The following is a 14,775-nucleotide window of genomic DNA, read 5'->3' as shown; positions in this document are numbered from 1 at the left end:
ATCCCATAATTCATAATCGACCGCCTCGACCCTCAATTCGACTAGCAACCCACAACCACCTCTACACATCACATCCACTATGAGCGACGAACCCACGCCCACGCGCGACGACCAATCGCCCGCCTCGTCGTCCGCGTCTTCGATTGACGACCACGAGATTCACGCACCGGTGCCCAAGAGACCTGCGCTGCCTAGCCGTAAAAGCAGTGGTACCCTTATTGTGCCAAGCGGCTCTGCCCAGATCGGACCAGTACCACAACATCTCCAACCCGACGATGCGAGGGCAATGAGTCCACGGAGAACGAGCGAGGACCTCGAGAACATGGGGCGCCAGGCGCGCGAGGAGCTCCACAGGTAAGTCACGGATTCGCATGAGCGCGACTGAGCAATAGACTGATTCAATCATGTTAACAGACATGCTCGCGCGCTGCAAGAGTCCCTGCTCCTGATCTTCAACCGCATAGAGGCTGTCAAAGAAGAGCACGACAAACTGGACAACAACAACAAGTTCCTGCAGAAGTACATTGGCGACCTTATGAGCACGAGCAAAATCACGGCTACTGCGAGCCGTGGCCGGAAGTGATGGCGAGTCATGCGATGGGCGTGTCGACTATTGACACCACGTTGGCCCCTACGAGTTCGATGCGATACAGAACATCTCGCGTTTACCACACTATTTTCTGGTGGGTTGCCTAGCAAGATACGGCCTATGCGACGCCCGCCTCATTTCACCCACCACCCTTATTGGCAACTACTCGACTACTCGCCCACCGGTCATTACACATCCTCGGCTAACATAGCATCGTGCAGCTTTGCTTCAGCAACCGTATGCGCCTCACTAGTGGCGACTCCAACCAATAAGAGGCAGAAGGGAAACCCTGATTACGATACATCACCCAAGTCCCAGTAGGATTTACCAGTGGCAATTTTTTACTGTTTTACTATATACACGCACAAGAACCATGGCACGGCGTACGAAACGAGAACCGGTGTTGAAAAAGGAGCGAGGCAACTTATATCCCCATACCGATTTATTACTACCATTACCAGCATCAGGAATACCACAGCCCCACGGACTGCTGGACATTAGGGTTCGGCTTGGCCCTAGGCGTTTGAAAGGATTTGAATTGGCCGCCGCGGCGGCATTTGGCATTGGTACCGGTCAACTGGCACATATGCATTACTGAGTGGCTGAACTGCAGCCTCTCTGCATGTACTTAGGCGTTTTTGATTTGCGACGTCAATGTGACTTTGATTACAGTGATATGCTTTCCCGGTGTTCACGTGATGGACTCACTGCCTGATGGCAGGACAAATTCGTTGAATGTGATGGCTAAATCCACACTGGCTTCGTCGTGGCCAAAATCGGGCTGTGCTGCTAAAGGGTGGGAATCTGAGGAACACGACGTACGATCACGACGACAATATGGACGTTCTTCCATTGATTCCGCTTTCACCTTGCATACGTACGTCATACATCAATAGTCTGGAAAATCGTTTGAACCCCGATACAAGTTATCCGTCAACCATCACAGCGGCGCCCTGCACCTCCGACTTCGCTCGTGGCCACATTACTGGCTACAACGTGACTCGAACGCGTGCCCCGACTCATGCCACCGCGGGAGGAGCTTATACTTCACTGCAATCCCCACGCACCAGTCGCGATATAGCTGACGTCGATTTAGAGTTTGGCTTGCAACCGATTTCGTGCCTAGTTAACTAGAGAGGTTTGGACGCCTCACCCTTGTCCGTTCAACCGCAGGGTGTAGGGGTCGAGGTTTGGGGGTTGATGGTGTATACCTGGGTTCTTGGGATGGATGGATTGCTGGCTGGAGGGATGAGAGGATGCGAAGTGACGTGGGGGAGGATACAGCGGCTAGGGAGTGTTGCGTATAGCCGGCTGACACATGTCAATAGACTGGTTCTGCAAGACTGATGATGAAGAACGGTGGGTTGACAGTTGAAGTTATGGAGATGGAAGCAATGGATGACAGGAGCTCATTTGCAATAGTTTGGGATCAGAGCTTGTTGGAGTTGGGATTCCTCGCGCTGTATTGCGCGCAACCTCCGAGGCTAGAGATGTTGGAAGTACGCACTTTCTAGCATTGGCAAGTATTCCAGCTCGAACTGCCGAATCGGGATTACCGAGAGTAGTTGATGAGTGCTGTTATGCCCTGCTGGTACAATTTGTCGCACCGCAGTTACGTAGAACGGCAGTGCGGGGACAGAGCTAGAAAGGAATTGAAGTAGTTGGGAGTCTCACCATGCTTTGTTCATTCATGTTCGAGTGAGTGGCCACACGTTGTAGGAGTGCGGACATGCCGAGTAGAGGACAGGTAAGGTATTATTGTCCGGCAACGTTTCAATGAGGTTGGTGTTAACATGCCCCACTCGTCCTCCAAATAACCATTTTGTCATGTCCTTCCACCGCATTATGCCCGTACTGCGATGATTGATTGAGTGTGAGGGCGCCAACTGTAGCCCCTGATGCTCCCAAGTGTACCGGCTTCTTGTCATTGGTTGTATCCCGTCAAGTCCTGCAGGTTACTTGTCTTTTCGATGGTATGGACGCGCCAGCCCTTCCGTCGCACTAGCCCAGCTTTATTGTTGCGCAACAGACAGACAAGCGGAGGCGAGCTTTCACATATGGTTCGAGAAGCTGTCTGCCTCGAGTGTTCTAAACACCTGAACGCCGAAGACTGGAGTGGACTGATACACGAGCCCTCCTTTCTTGTACCGAGAGATGGGAAGGTACGGCCAAGTACAGGGCTACAGAACCCCGCCTCAATCCAGAAGTAACCATCATAGAAGAAGAAAAGAAAATCATTTTTTGGCCTTCATATAAATCTCCGAGTATGCTACCAGAACAAGCAAGAAGTGTGTTTGCTGCGCTCTCAGGCCCAATACAGAATAACAGTGCTACCACCCAGTGCGCATCGCACTCAGCCATTCTCCTCAAGCCGGCTAGGGGGTTCCATAATATCTCTATATCCTTAGTCTGGGCAGCTTTCCTCGTATAGTGAGGGTTCCAAGTAAGGAGCCGTGACCACAGCAATCCAAGGCATGGCCATGTTCAGTGAACAGGCTGCTATTTGTGCCGATTGAGGATCATCAATACTAGCCATCTACGTTGTTAGTACTGTCATATTCTCCTGGTTGAGTTGTTATCTTCGCATTCATTCTAGTGAAGATGAGATACCTAAAACCCCTTCCCATCAAAGAAGGTTGCCGTTCCTCTTGACGCAACTGGCCGTCGATGTGTTGGACTTTGGACTGATCGGAAATATTTGGAAAGACTAGTGCACATGCTATAAGCAGGTAGTACATATTGTGATAGCAGGGTAGTTCGTTGACAAGGTTGGAGTCGAGTCTCCTCATACTTCGTGATTATCACTTGAGTTTCTGGGAGTTTGGTGCTACAAAGCAACAGCTTTCGCCTGGAATAAAAACGCACACATTGGTATTGTAGGATTTATGTATGCTTATGGCCATCGGCATATCAAGTGCATAGAAGTAGAAAAGCCTCCTACCGAGGGTTAGTACCGCATATGTTGATGTTCGTCTTACCACGATTCCCGTCACCCTGCGTACCATCCTTAGAATCACCCATCGCCCCAGGTTGCATGATGTCAGATACAAGGGGTCACGTGACAGATCAAGAGTTACGTGTTTACCAGCCACTGGGACTTGGCCAGAAATCCCTCTGCAGAGCAGAGCAGAAGACACAGATAACACACAAAAATCAATCCATCACACTGAACGGTCAGATTACCGTAAGATAAAGGCCACAATAAAGTCACATCGCAAGATACGTGAATATCTGACAGAAATCGAGGAACGTATACTAGAAACACCTTCACTGCTACCACTACCTCTATCCTTATTATACAAAGGTACGCCTACTACTCTCCGTTAATTCAATATGATAGCTAGTAAGATCACCTATTATATTACTGATCTAGAGCTTAGTATCAGTCCAGATCATACTAATCGGCTTAGTCACTTCGTTAAAAGTTCGCTCTTTAACGTGACCGAACTCGTATAGATTAAGCGCGATCTTAGCCGTACTAAGTACGCTAAACGTATATAATAATAACGGCGCGCTACGAAGAACTGTTACCTTCCTTCAATTTGGTGGAGCTTTATCCGTTACAGAAGGTAGAGAGAGTGAAAAAGAAGGTCGAAGATGAGGTAGGCGTTTTTCAATGCCGTAAAAGAAGCTAGACGTCGATTAGTAGGCTGACTGAACCTAGCAGAAGTTATCGAAGCTAGTGATATATTATGTACTTCCCTTCTTCACCTTGGTAGAATCAAAAGATTTCATGATGAGTTGACAGAAACGGTTGTTCAACCTCCAGCTATAACCCAAATGCCTGTCTCAAAAGTAACTTCCGAAAAGGCCCAAAGACTACATCGCACGTCTCGTCTACGATCGCGCTCATTTGTCTATCGCCATCGTCAAAACGCCGCTGGAGGTCATTGGCGGAATATCATTCCGAGAATTCCGAGACCGCAAGTTTGCTGAAATCGTTTTTTGCGCGGTTTCATGTGATCAGCAAGTGAAAGGGTATGGAGCGCATCTCATGGCCCTTCCTCAACCCGGGGAACAAAGACGAAGTGCCTGATTATTACAATGTTATTGTATCACCAATGGACCTGTAGACTGCGGAAGATAGGTTGGAGCATGATTTTTTGTACTGCTCCGAAAGGTTTTGTCGGCGATCTCAAGTTGATTTTCAGTAATGGTCTGCAGTATATTGACGCAACAACGGTATACACCAAGTGCGCGGTCAAGCTGGAGAAGTGCATGTGGAGTCTCATTAAAGAGGTTCCGGAGTGGTATGATTCACTCGAAGAATGATTGTCCCATTCTTTGGGAGTTAGGTTTGTTCTGAACGAAACGAGATTTGGTATGGTTGGAGTCCAACAGGCGCGGGCACTCGCCAACTAATACGTACATCAGTAGGGACCAGCATATGGCCAGATTCGCGCTCATGCTCAAGGCTTCGCGTGCGTTTGTCAAAGCCAGTGTCGTGTTTGTCAACGCCTCACCCGTTATCACGGACTCGATCTCGAAGCAATACAAAAGTATGATATTCTCCTCAGAGTGGATGGGAAGGTTGATTAGTATACACAACGAGCTTTCTTCCAGGATCGTGGTGGTCGTTTTGGCCACAGCCCCACTGTTCCTTGACCTCACAATTGCTTCCCCTCCTGAAGCTACTGGTCCCCAATAGTATAACCTGTGGAGAATCTTTGGTGGTTCAGCCCGGCTAACTTTCTCTTAACGGCGATGCGCATACCCCACCGCTGGTCCCGCTCCGGCCGACATTGTATAACTCGTAGTCCAGTCGCCGAAACGTCGTAAACGCTGTTTACGACGCTGTTTACGACGTCTTCTATAACTTTTAGAAGAATTGCGACAGATTGCCATAATTGCCCCCCTCTTCGCAGTGATTGTACTAATCGCTCCTCTTGTTAGCCGCGCCCGGTCCGTCTTAATTCTGTCTGAATGATGTCACGCCATGGGGGGTTACCCTACAGCGATAGATAAGATAGATAAGATAAGATAAGAGCTATAAAAGAGCTCTGCTAGGCCAGAATAGCTGACCTGGCCATCCTTTCCCAATACAACAATTCACACCCCATATGCACTCGCATCAATGCCCGAAGGTTCAAGGTGTGATGATGATGGCAATAGACAACAAGATCCTCAATAAGACCTTACTATCCGGGAGGTGGAAAGAATAACAAATCGAGAGCCTTCTTGCTCCGATCGAAACAAAAGTACCTCAACAGGTCCTAGGACTGCATCACCTCAGCAGGTTAACAGAGGAATAATAGCCTCAACAGGCGAAAAGAGTCAATTAACTACAGACTTGGGCCGCTTGATATTTTCGTCAAGAGAGTGACTATCTACACAGATCCTTAAATACCGTCAAGAATATGCTTACATAATTCGTCTGAAAACCCAGCAATATGGTCAGGCTGCCTACTAACTTCAGTAATAGCAATCCTCCTAGGTGGAAGCTAACTAAGTTGTGAACTGCACTCCCCGCTATAGCGCGGTAAATACTCCCGATTGTTAGTGTGCCTTAAGGAGGTCGGTTTCGCCGTACGCAAACCTCTTGCGTTCGACGACTCCGCTATGATGGCACCACCATCGGAAACCAACCGCATCTTGGTCGCCGAAATCACATCGACCCGTCACCTTCTGCAGCTCCAGGTTGACATGGCTATTGCAAGTTCCCCTCCCTAATAATGTTGGAGCCTGGTCACTTATTATTCCCCCCGGCGGCTGCTTCTGGTTCCCCCATGTCGGTTGATCAGATGGCAACGCGTCGTGATCAGCTGTCCTTATCTATTCCCTTTAGTATCCTCTTGGTCTCTTACTCTAGGGCTATATAGTTTCTCAGTCGATCAAGAATTAGCTCTAGGATACCTGTGTTAAGCTTATATCCTTATAGTACTTAATACTTAAAGACGTAGAAGCAGTCCTTCAGTTCGTAATATAATTATAGATAGACCCGATACCTGGTGCTATTAGCTACCTCTAGGTTAGAATCCTAGCGCTTACGTTTGCTAGCACTCTTATTTCCTCTTCTACGGCTTCCTCTATTACTTCATCTCTTATATAATAGCTGTCGGCTGGTGTAGTTGGTCACTTCGCTGGTAGATAAGTCCCGATTTGAGCGCTGGTAGATAAGTCCCGATTTGAGCCTCGCCCACTTGGGTCGGTGACGAGTCGCGGGTTCGAATCCCGCAGCTGACACACAAGGGGGTTTAGTCAACCCTTACGGCGCGCTGCCCACCTTGTTGACTTCGCCTACCTAGCGATAATAGGGAGATTGGTGCAGTTTAGGATTACGAGCATCCTAGCCAGTCGACCGTCAAGCACTACGTCGGCGGAATATAACTCGACAGCCGGTCCAGAATTCGAATCGTTAATCCGACCCCTTATCGGACCCCCTCTCGCCGCGATTCTTGCGAGCGTCTAGACCACGTTACGGTCTATCCACTTGAGCGTATGGTTGAGATGTATACGCTCGACGAGAACCCCAATTAGCAGATACTACGACTTGTCGCGACAAAAAAAATAGTCGAGCATCTTCTGCACATCAGCAGCATCCCACCCCTGAGGACGAATTTAAGTGCCACATTACCACACTTATCGGTAGTTCAGGCAGGGGTTGTAGCACAGACTTAGGGAGGGACAGGAGGTTTAGTAGTCGTTTGGCTACAAGTTTACCTGTATAACCGCCCGACGCGGCTTAAGGGCCCGCTATATCATCTATAGCCCCTTAAGGGAGTACTTGTAGAGGTACCGAGGGTTAACACCTACGGCGTATTTAATATTATTATTTTTTTTATATAATAGCTCTGTATATACTAGAGGTTCTTTCATAGGAGTTTATTCGCGGTTGGTATAGATAAGCAGGAGGCTGTTTTACAGTGCAGTGCATTTAATTCGTTCCATTCATTTCCTATTAAACTGGTATAATTGGTTGTATCATAATGCACGTACATCATCCATTATCTGTATTATCTACCATCCGCCTTGAGGATACTTCCGATCATACCACACTGGGTGTGACGATTCAAACAGCAATAACATAGACAATGGTCAAGAACAACGAACTTGATAATACGTGGCAGACAATCTATACAATCTAATTTGTTCTAATTTTATCTACCCCACCACCACCATCTATTGGGATTGAGGATGAGAAGGATGGTTATTCAGAGAAGAACGCACTACGGCTGGAGTAGGCACTCGGATCGAAGATTCCCCCGACATGGAAGTCCTGGAACTCTCAACCGGAGATTTTGTGCCTGTCGAAGCCGAACCCCCCCTCGAACCGAAGATGTGCTCCACGCTCGAGTTCCTCCGCATCCTTCTCCCCACTAACGCCATCAACTCATCCGCAAGCCTCGATGGCGGAGTCACGAGGGAGTCTTCATACGCGTCGATGGCGGGCTTCTCCCACACCAGATCCGCCTCGTCGGCAGAAACCATATGGGTTCTCTTCTTGACGGTGAGGCCAATCCACGACGACTTGCTGCTTACAATCTTGAACTTGTACGCGGTGAAAATCAGAACGCCCAGAATGGGCACAGTATAGCAAATGAAGAAATCCATTACTCGGAACTGACCAGGGATGAACAGGGTGTATCCGTACATGATAGCAATAAGCACCATGCTCACAGCTCCAACATACCCACAGAACGGCTGCATCCAACCCACGTATGGCAGTGTGCTACGATCGATGCCTTGCCTCTTCATAGCGCGGTAGAAGCAGATGTATGTGGTGCTCATAACAAAGTAGTTGATGAGCTGGGCCGTGGCGGTGACGTCTCCAAGCATCACGACCAGTTTGCCCGCGTTCTGCGACTTGACGACCTGCAGCAGGGAGAGCATAGGGAAGAGCATGGTGACGCCAAATGCATAGTAAGGGATGCCCTGCTTGTTGCACTTGGACAAGAATTTGGGCGCGTGGCCCTCGAGCGCCAGGCAGTGCAGGGAGCGGCTGGAGCAGAACACGTATCCATTACCGGCGGAGAAAATGGCGGCGGCCATGAGAGCGTTGATCAAATGCGGCAGTACGTCAATCTTGAGGTTGTTCATGGCGAGTACGAAAGGGGACGCGGCGGATGAGTTCATAATTGCGTCATTCCAGGGGATGAGGATGCCGATTGAGAGGGCGCAGCCCATGAATAACAGTAGGAAACGCCAGTAGATGGTCTTAAAGGCCGTCTTCAGGTATGTGCGCGGCCTCTCAGCTTCAGGCGCGAGGATAGAAATGTACTCGGATCCCACGATAGTAAGACTGGCCAGGCGGAGGCAGTGAATAAACCCGTAGAATTGGCCCAAGGTGCCCTCGGTAATATGTGGCGCGAAAGCACCGGGGTCATCCCAATAGCGAAAACCGAATGCGTCGTGTTTGGGGTTGCCGCCGACCATGACAACAAAGGTAAATACGAAAACAACCAGAATGAGGAGGATTTTAAACCCTGAGAGGACAAACTCGGCATTTCCAAAGTGCTCCACGGCGACGAGGTTGAGAAAACCCCAGGCAACCATGCAGACAAGGCATGGCGCCCATACGGGAATATTCTCGTTCCAGGTCGTCAGCACGGCACTCAGGGCCGACACTTCGAAGGGAATCAGGATGCTCTCGTAGAGGAAGAAGTTCCATCCGGCCATGAATCCCAGAGCTGGATCGACCCATTTGCCCGCCATGCGCATGAACGATCCGGGAACCGGCATGTACACGATCATCTCGGCGGCGCAGTTGTTGATGGGCGCCAGGATGCAAGAGTACACGGCAAAGGCAAGGAGCAAGCTTCCAGGACCGCCGGCTGTCAAGCCCGTTCCGATGCCGACAAAGAGGGAGGTGCCAATACTAGCGCCCATGGCCATAAGCTGGATCTGCCGATTGCCGAGGTGGCGTTTCAAATGGTTCTCGCCGTTGTTGGAGGTGATGGTACCTGTTGTGGCCGAGTTCTTCTCGGTCGCGGATTCAGCGCCACTTCGAGATTCGTGGTCCGAAGCCATCGTGAGCGCCTATGAGACTGCTCGTTGAAGGCAATCGGGGACTAGGAATAATTGATCGAGGAGGACTCGGTTGCATGAGGGCCTCAGAATGGTTGTCTTGGGACAGTTCGAGTGGTGCCTCTGGGGTGGTTGGCCGACTGTTTTTGTATGAATGTGTAATTTGGAAAGATTGAGAAGGATTTGAAACGATGCCGAAGCTCCCATTTGTCCTCCATATTTACGCCGTGACGTGACGGCTTTTCTCCGAAAGGTTCAGAGACGTAAGTTGTTGACATCTTGGGTGGGCCCACACATCTGCCCTGGCTCAAGGCGAGTGTCGACTCGCTATCGGGACGATGGATGGCATCCATGGATAGGAATAGAACCCACTATTTTATATAGAATCAGTGATTACGTGCTCGGGGAATCTGTAGCCAATATTTCAATATGATTGACTGTGCCTCTGTCATGTGTTGTGGTGTTCGGGCTCGCAATTCACAGCACACACAGCAGACTCGAAGCTCCAGGGACCAAACCCAATTCAGACAGAGCTTCGTTGACGGACAGATGGTGGAGGATCCATCTTGGAAACCTTGAGGTACCTGTGGCGGTACGCCTCGAGTGCCACAGTATGTCATATGTACAGGTTTCTCCTTGTTGGGTAGCATGGAACTTACAAGCCCACGTCCTTGGTGAGCATTGGCACTTACGCAAAGCGAAATCGGCCCAAAGTCACGCATTCAAAGCGATATAGACTGATGATGTCTCTTAATCAGAAGTCGGCAAATAGAAGCCTACTTAGGCTGCGAAATTCCGTAGGCGCAGTGTCAGAAAAGGGGGCAAAATGGGCTGAAAACTGCCTGTCACGAGAGTTTCACTACCTAAGACATTACAGTATCTTCAAATATAGTCAGCAGCTGCAATTAAGACCGTTATTGTGAACTGTAGCGGAAATGGTCATGGCTAACTACCTACATCCTTCCTGTGGGCGGCTTGATGTCTAGTTAGCCCGTATTGCTATCATTCATTTCCGCTTTGAATATATCTGCTGAAATAGCTTTGAAATTGCTTGTTTTTTGGTCCCTGCTTTTCTAGGCTGTCTTCTTGCACCGGCAGAACAGCATGTATTGGTGGTGGTGTTGATGAAGAGAGACAGCAACCAAGCTGCAGTGGAAGGCAGGGCTAATACAGTAGCGTGGCCTCAGGCATGCACTGGCCAACTGACAGTTTGAATGAGAAAACAGATGAAGACTGCTCGTAGATTGCTTTATTGGTGCATATAAGTCTCCCCTTGGACGGGAGACGCCCTTGGCCATTGAATTCTTCAGCTACATTATACAGTTGTGAACATGACTAAAATATCGAAAGCGGGTGATTACAAGTCTGGGGCCCAAGTTCCCAGGTTGTGTCTGTCTAACCTCGTACTAGAATACTCTATCACATGCATCTAGTAATTCTCACAAGACTGTGTAAAGTTCCACTGCTTTAGAAACCTGGTCGCATGGTACGAGTAAAAAAGTCGATTGATCCAATGAGTCTGCACTCGTAGCGTCTGCTAACTTCACTTCTTCTTGTGCTTGCACCTCCTGTTGCCCTCAATAAAATTAAAAGAAAGCCAAGTGGCAGCCTGTCAAGGACATATAGTCAGTGTGGATAGTATCACCTTTATATATATGGTCAATAATAGCTGCTCAGCATGGCAAGTCCATGGCACTGGGGGAGACGAGTACCTCGGACAGCAACGCCGAGCATAAGATGGACTGGGTTAGGGAGCTGGCTAGTACTGATCATCGGGGCGAATATCCTTGTTTTCGGAGTGTGAGTTGGTTTGAGTGGGATAAGGAGGGGGCTGGCTATCGGGTTGTAGTGGGTCGTGGTGATGAGATAGTAGCGGGGATATTGAAGAAATTCGCCTGAGGTAAGGTGTAGCTTGACAATGAAGGTACTTCGTGTTATAGCTTAACCTTCGAAGCACGGGTATAGGATATAGGGCTCGAGACAATCTTCACATAGAGTCCAGTTACTGAGCTGAATATTATCATATTGACGATTCTGGTTCTTTGAGCATGGCAATGAGCCGCAGACCGTGCCACGCTCTATACCTTGGAGCAGATGCTGAATGCTTCTTACAACCCTTTGGCAAACCCATAGGAAAAAGGTTTAGCCAAGCCGTTGGCCGACACGACTTCGAAAGCCAACAGCATGAGCCCGGTGGATCATGACATGGTTGGTGTAGTAGTTTACCAATTAGACAATACATCCAACGCGAGGTAGAAGTGGTGGCAGTGGTGAAATAAGTGTATGATCAATGTGAGTCAGGCCAGTCACGTCAGGAGGAAGAACGTCAAACAAAAAACCAACGGGTTGAGACAAGTAGTTAAACATTAACTACCACCAATATATATCTATCTCATCCAAGAATCGTAGGCCGCATCTGCACTAGATTGCGCCTTGCCGTCTCACTGGTTTTTCTTTCTCCAAGCCGCCGGTCACCTCGCTCCAAACCTTTGCTGTATGCAGCGCTGCTTCCAGCCTGTTGGCCCGGACAGCCCAGCATAAGAATTAAGTGTATACAATAATTAGACAAAACCTGTTCTTATATATTGCCCTGCCTGTTTGCGTGGCGTGGAGTGGCCTGGGCCCATGATATCGTCTGATCAAAGTAACATGACCACACACTGAGCCTCTTGCCTGCATCGCAGTTCCATAAAAGCACCAGCTTGATTATGCCTTGCCTGCTTCACGGACAGCCTTCACCCACTCGTCCTCGCGTCCTTCTTGGCTCTGCAGCCGCTGATTTTCGGCGAGGACCTTGCATACGTCGTCAACGGTCTTGGCCGCAAGTAGACTGCCCTCCTTTTCCATGAGCAGAGCTAAACCGGCTCGGACCAGCACCGAATCTCCCTCGAACACGTAGACGTCCCACAGGCGGGAGGCTTCGTCCAGACTGCGATGCTGCGTAAAAAGACTCGTGAATAATTCCGCCAAGTATACCTCGGGGTCTGCGAGGCGCGTCAAGTGGTAGTGCAGGTTGCCCGCTTTCTTGGCTAACGTTTGAAGAAGCAAGTTGTAGGTGGTCGACTTGGCCCCCTGATCGTTGACGTAGAATGAAAGAGGCAGCGGGCGGTTGAGAATGTTGGCTAGCACAATAAAGCTGTCTGCGGCCGAGTGCAGGTTGAGGAGGATCAGAGCTGCGATGGTCTGCGAAGTTGTTAGCATCAAGACATCTCCCAGTCCGGTCCAAACCGCAGGTATGGCCGACGGTAAAATCCCCAGCCGTGCAACAGTGCGAAGAAGCCGCGGGGGAAGCAGTACTTACGTTGCAACCAGGGATGTACCCAATATCGCTCCTGTACATCGCCCAAGCCGACAGGACATCCAAAAGCGACTGGTGCAGTGGAGCCGCCTTGTCGAAGATCTTGAGATCGACCCAAGTTCGCTCCTCGACGTCGCGGCGAATCATCTTGAACCAACCGGCCTTTCGCTCGTCCTCGATGCTGGCTTGACCTTCGGCCACTCTAGTTTCGACTTCACGGGCTCTTTTGAGAGCCGCTTTAAATGACGTAGGCGTAAGGCCGAGTTCGTTACCGATTGCCTTGGCCCAAACAGCCCCACGGCAGCGGGGAGCCACACCTTTCCACCACGACTCTCGGGTTTTCCTTTCCCTAATGGCATCATCCCAGCGTTTCAGAATGTCCTCTTCCCATACGCGTGCCAGTTGACTCATTCTGTTCTCCTTGGTCAACTCTTTCTGGAGCCGGGCTTGCTCGCGGCGCTTGTCAGCCTCGACTGAGCTCGCCACGAGTTTCTGATACTCTTTCAAATGCCTCTTCTCCTCGGCGGGATTCTTGGGTGGCAGCCAACTGGGCCGCGTCCGGCTGAGGACAGCTTCCTTCTCCTTGGAAACGGGCAGCGGGTCAATCATAATGTTGGTCCGCCGGAGCGGCGGAAGCTCGGCCAGGGCGGATTTAACACGAGGCTTGGGCACTGGACGACCATTGGCGCTCTTCTCCTCCACATCCGCGTACTCCTCGAGTTTCTCGGTGAGAGCCTTTGCCTCGGCGCTCAGGTATGAATGTGCGGCTGTCCATGACTTGGCGCGCCCATTCACGGGTGAAGGGCCGGTGCTAGACGACCTTGCGGATGCAGCGGAAGATTCCTCGGATTTCCACGAAGGCGAACGGAGGCAGCCTTGAGCGGCAGCGACGGCCGGTGTGCCGTTGCCAACGCTGCGAACTCGTTCCTTGGTGGTACGCTCCGGTGAGGTAGATGCCGAGACAGGCCGACTGGCAGTGCGCTCCCGCGCTGGGCGAGGCGAAATGGGGACATTGTCCAGTATCATGCCGTCGGGAATGTCATCGTCCTCGTCGTCCTCGGCCTCCCTCTCTAGGTCTCCCACGCTTTTCTTTTCTCGCGAAGATTGCCAGCTTCGTCGCCGTAGATTCGGGCCCATGTGGGGATCTCGCGGGCTCAATGAGCAGGCCGAGTTGCTCGGGCTGGGGCTACGGCGTCGTCGGTTCTGGCTCATGGTCGAGGCGGACCGGGCGGAAAGGCCACGGATAGGTTGGGTGCTGGCAGCCGGTTGCGGGCCAATGCTGTTCAGGTTGGCCGTACTTGTGTCTCTAAACTGCGTCGTCAAGCTTGGGAACTTGGGCTTGACCTTGGTCGAAGAGCCTGTAATACTGCGCTGCAACTGTGGGCGCGCCAACTCACGGGTGCTGGAAGGTTGCGTAGGATGTATTTTGGGACCGACATGCTTGGTGGATTGAGCGCGGAGGTCGGAAGAGTAGGAGGAACTGTATGGGTTCGGGTTGGATTTGACCTGGCTGGTGTCGCGTTGGTGTGCCGAGTCTATCGTCACCGTGTCGTCGTCCAAGCCAATCTCTTCAAAGTGGCCAACATCTGCCAGGACGCTGTTGTCGTCATCTGAGCCGAAAGACTGTAGCGAAGACGTCTTGGAGGATTTGGAGGAACTCATGCCGGGCGGTGATCCAGGGCTGGGCACTGCTGTGTGCAAATCAACCGCGCAAAAACTGGCCCCGTCGTAGGTCATGATCGCATCGCCCACCACCAATCGCTCGGGTTGTTTTGCGTACTTTGTTTTCCCCCCCTTCCAATCCGCCCAGGTCAATGATGTTCCAGAATGTCGGGGACGAATTGGAGTTCGGACGGCGTTGCCAACCAGTGGGTCGTCTGTGATGTAGTTTGGACTGATTTTGCCGTGGCAAGGGCAGTCGAGA

General features: G+C 50.6%; 3 protein-coding genes across 3 annotated transcripts; 1 reads left to right on the top strand and 2 right to left on the bottom strand.

The window, feature by feature from the left end:
- Positions 1-79: 79 nt before the first annotated feature.
- Positions 80-583, top strand: BCR38DRAFT_338680 (uncharacterized protein; the record flags this gene model as incomplete). The annotated part of the gene is made up of 2 exons (XM_040855635.1): positions 80-354; positions 415-583. The coding sequence occupies 2 exons, from the start codon at positions 80-82 to the stop codon at positions 581-583; spliced, it is 444 nt and encodes a 147-aa protein (XP_040717574.1).
- Positions 584-7,546: 6,963 nt separating this feature from the next.
- BCR38DRAFT_457102 (histidine permease) lies at positions 7,547-9,556 on the bottom strand (the record flags this gene model as incomplete). The annotated part of the gene is made up of 3 exons (XM_040861998.1): positions 7,547-7,584; positions 7,861-8,029; positions 8,069-9,556. The coding sequence occupies 3 exons, from the start codon at positions 9,554-9,556 to the stop codon at positions 7,547-7,549; spliced, it is 1,695 nt and encodes a 564-aa protein (XP_040717573.1).
- A 2,703-nt stretch (positions 9,557-12,259) lies between these two features.
- On the bottom strand, positions 12,260-14,588 carry BCR38DRAFT_339134 (uncharacterized protein; the record flags this gene model as incomplete). The annotated part of the gene is made up of 2 exons (XM_040855680.1): positions 12,260-12,736; positions 12,855-14,588. The coding sequence occupies 2 exons, from the start codon at positions 14,586-14,588 to the stop codon at positions 12,260-12,262; spliced, it is 2,211 nt and encodes a 736-aa protein (XP_040717572.1).
- Positions 14,589-14,775: the final 187 nt, after the last annotated feature.

The sequence above is a fragment of the Pseudomassariella vexata genome (assembly GCF_002105095.1).
Source record: "Pseudomassariella vexata strain CBS 129021 chromosome Unknown BCR38scaffold_5, whole genome shotgun sequence".
Lineage (NCBI taxonomy): Eukaryota > Fungi > Ascomycota > Sordariomycetes > Amphisphaeriales > Pseudomassariaceae > Pseudomassariella > Pseudomassariella vexata.
The sequence above is the reverse complement of the archived record's forward strand: the minus strand, read 5'-3'. Positions and strand labels throughout refer to the sequence as shown.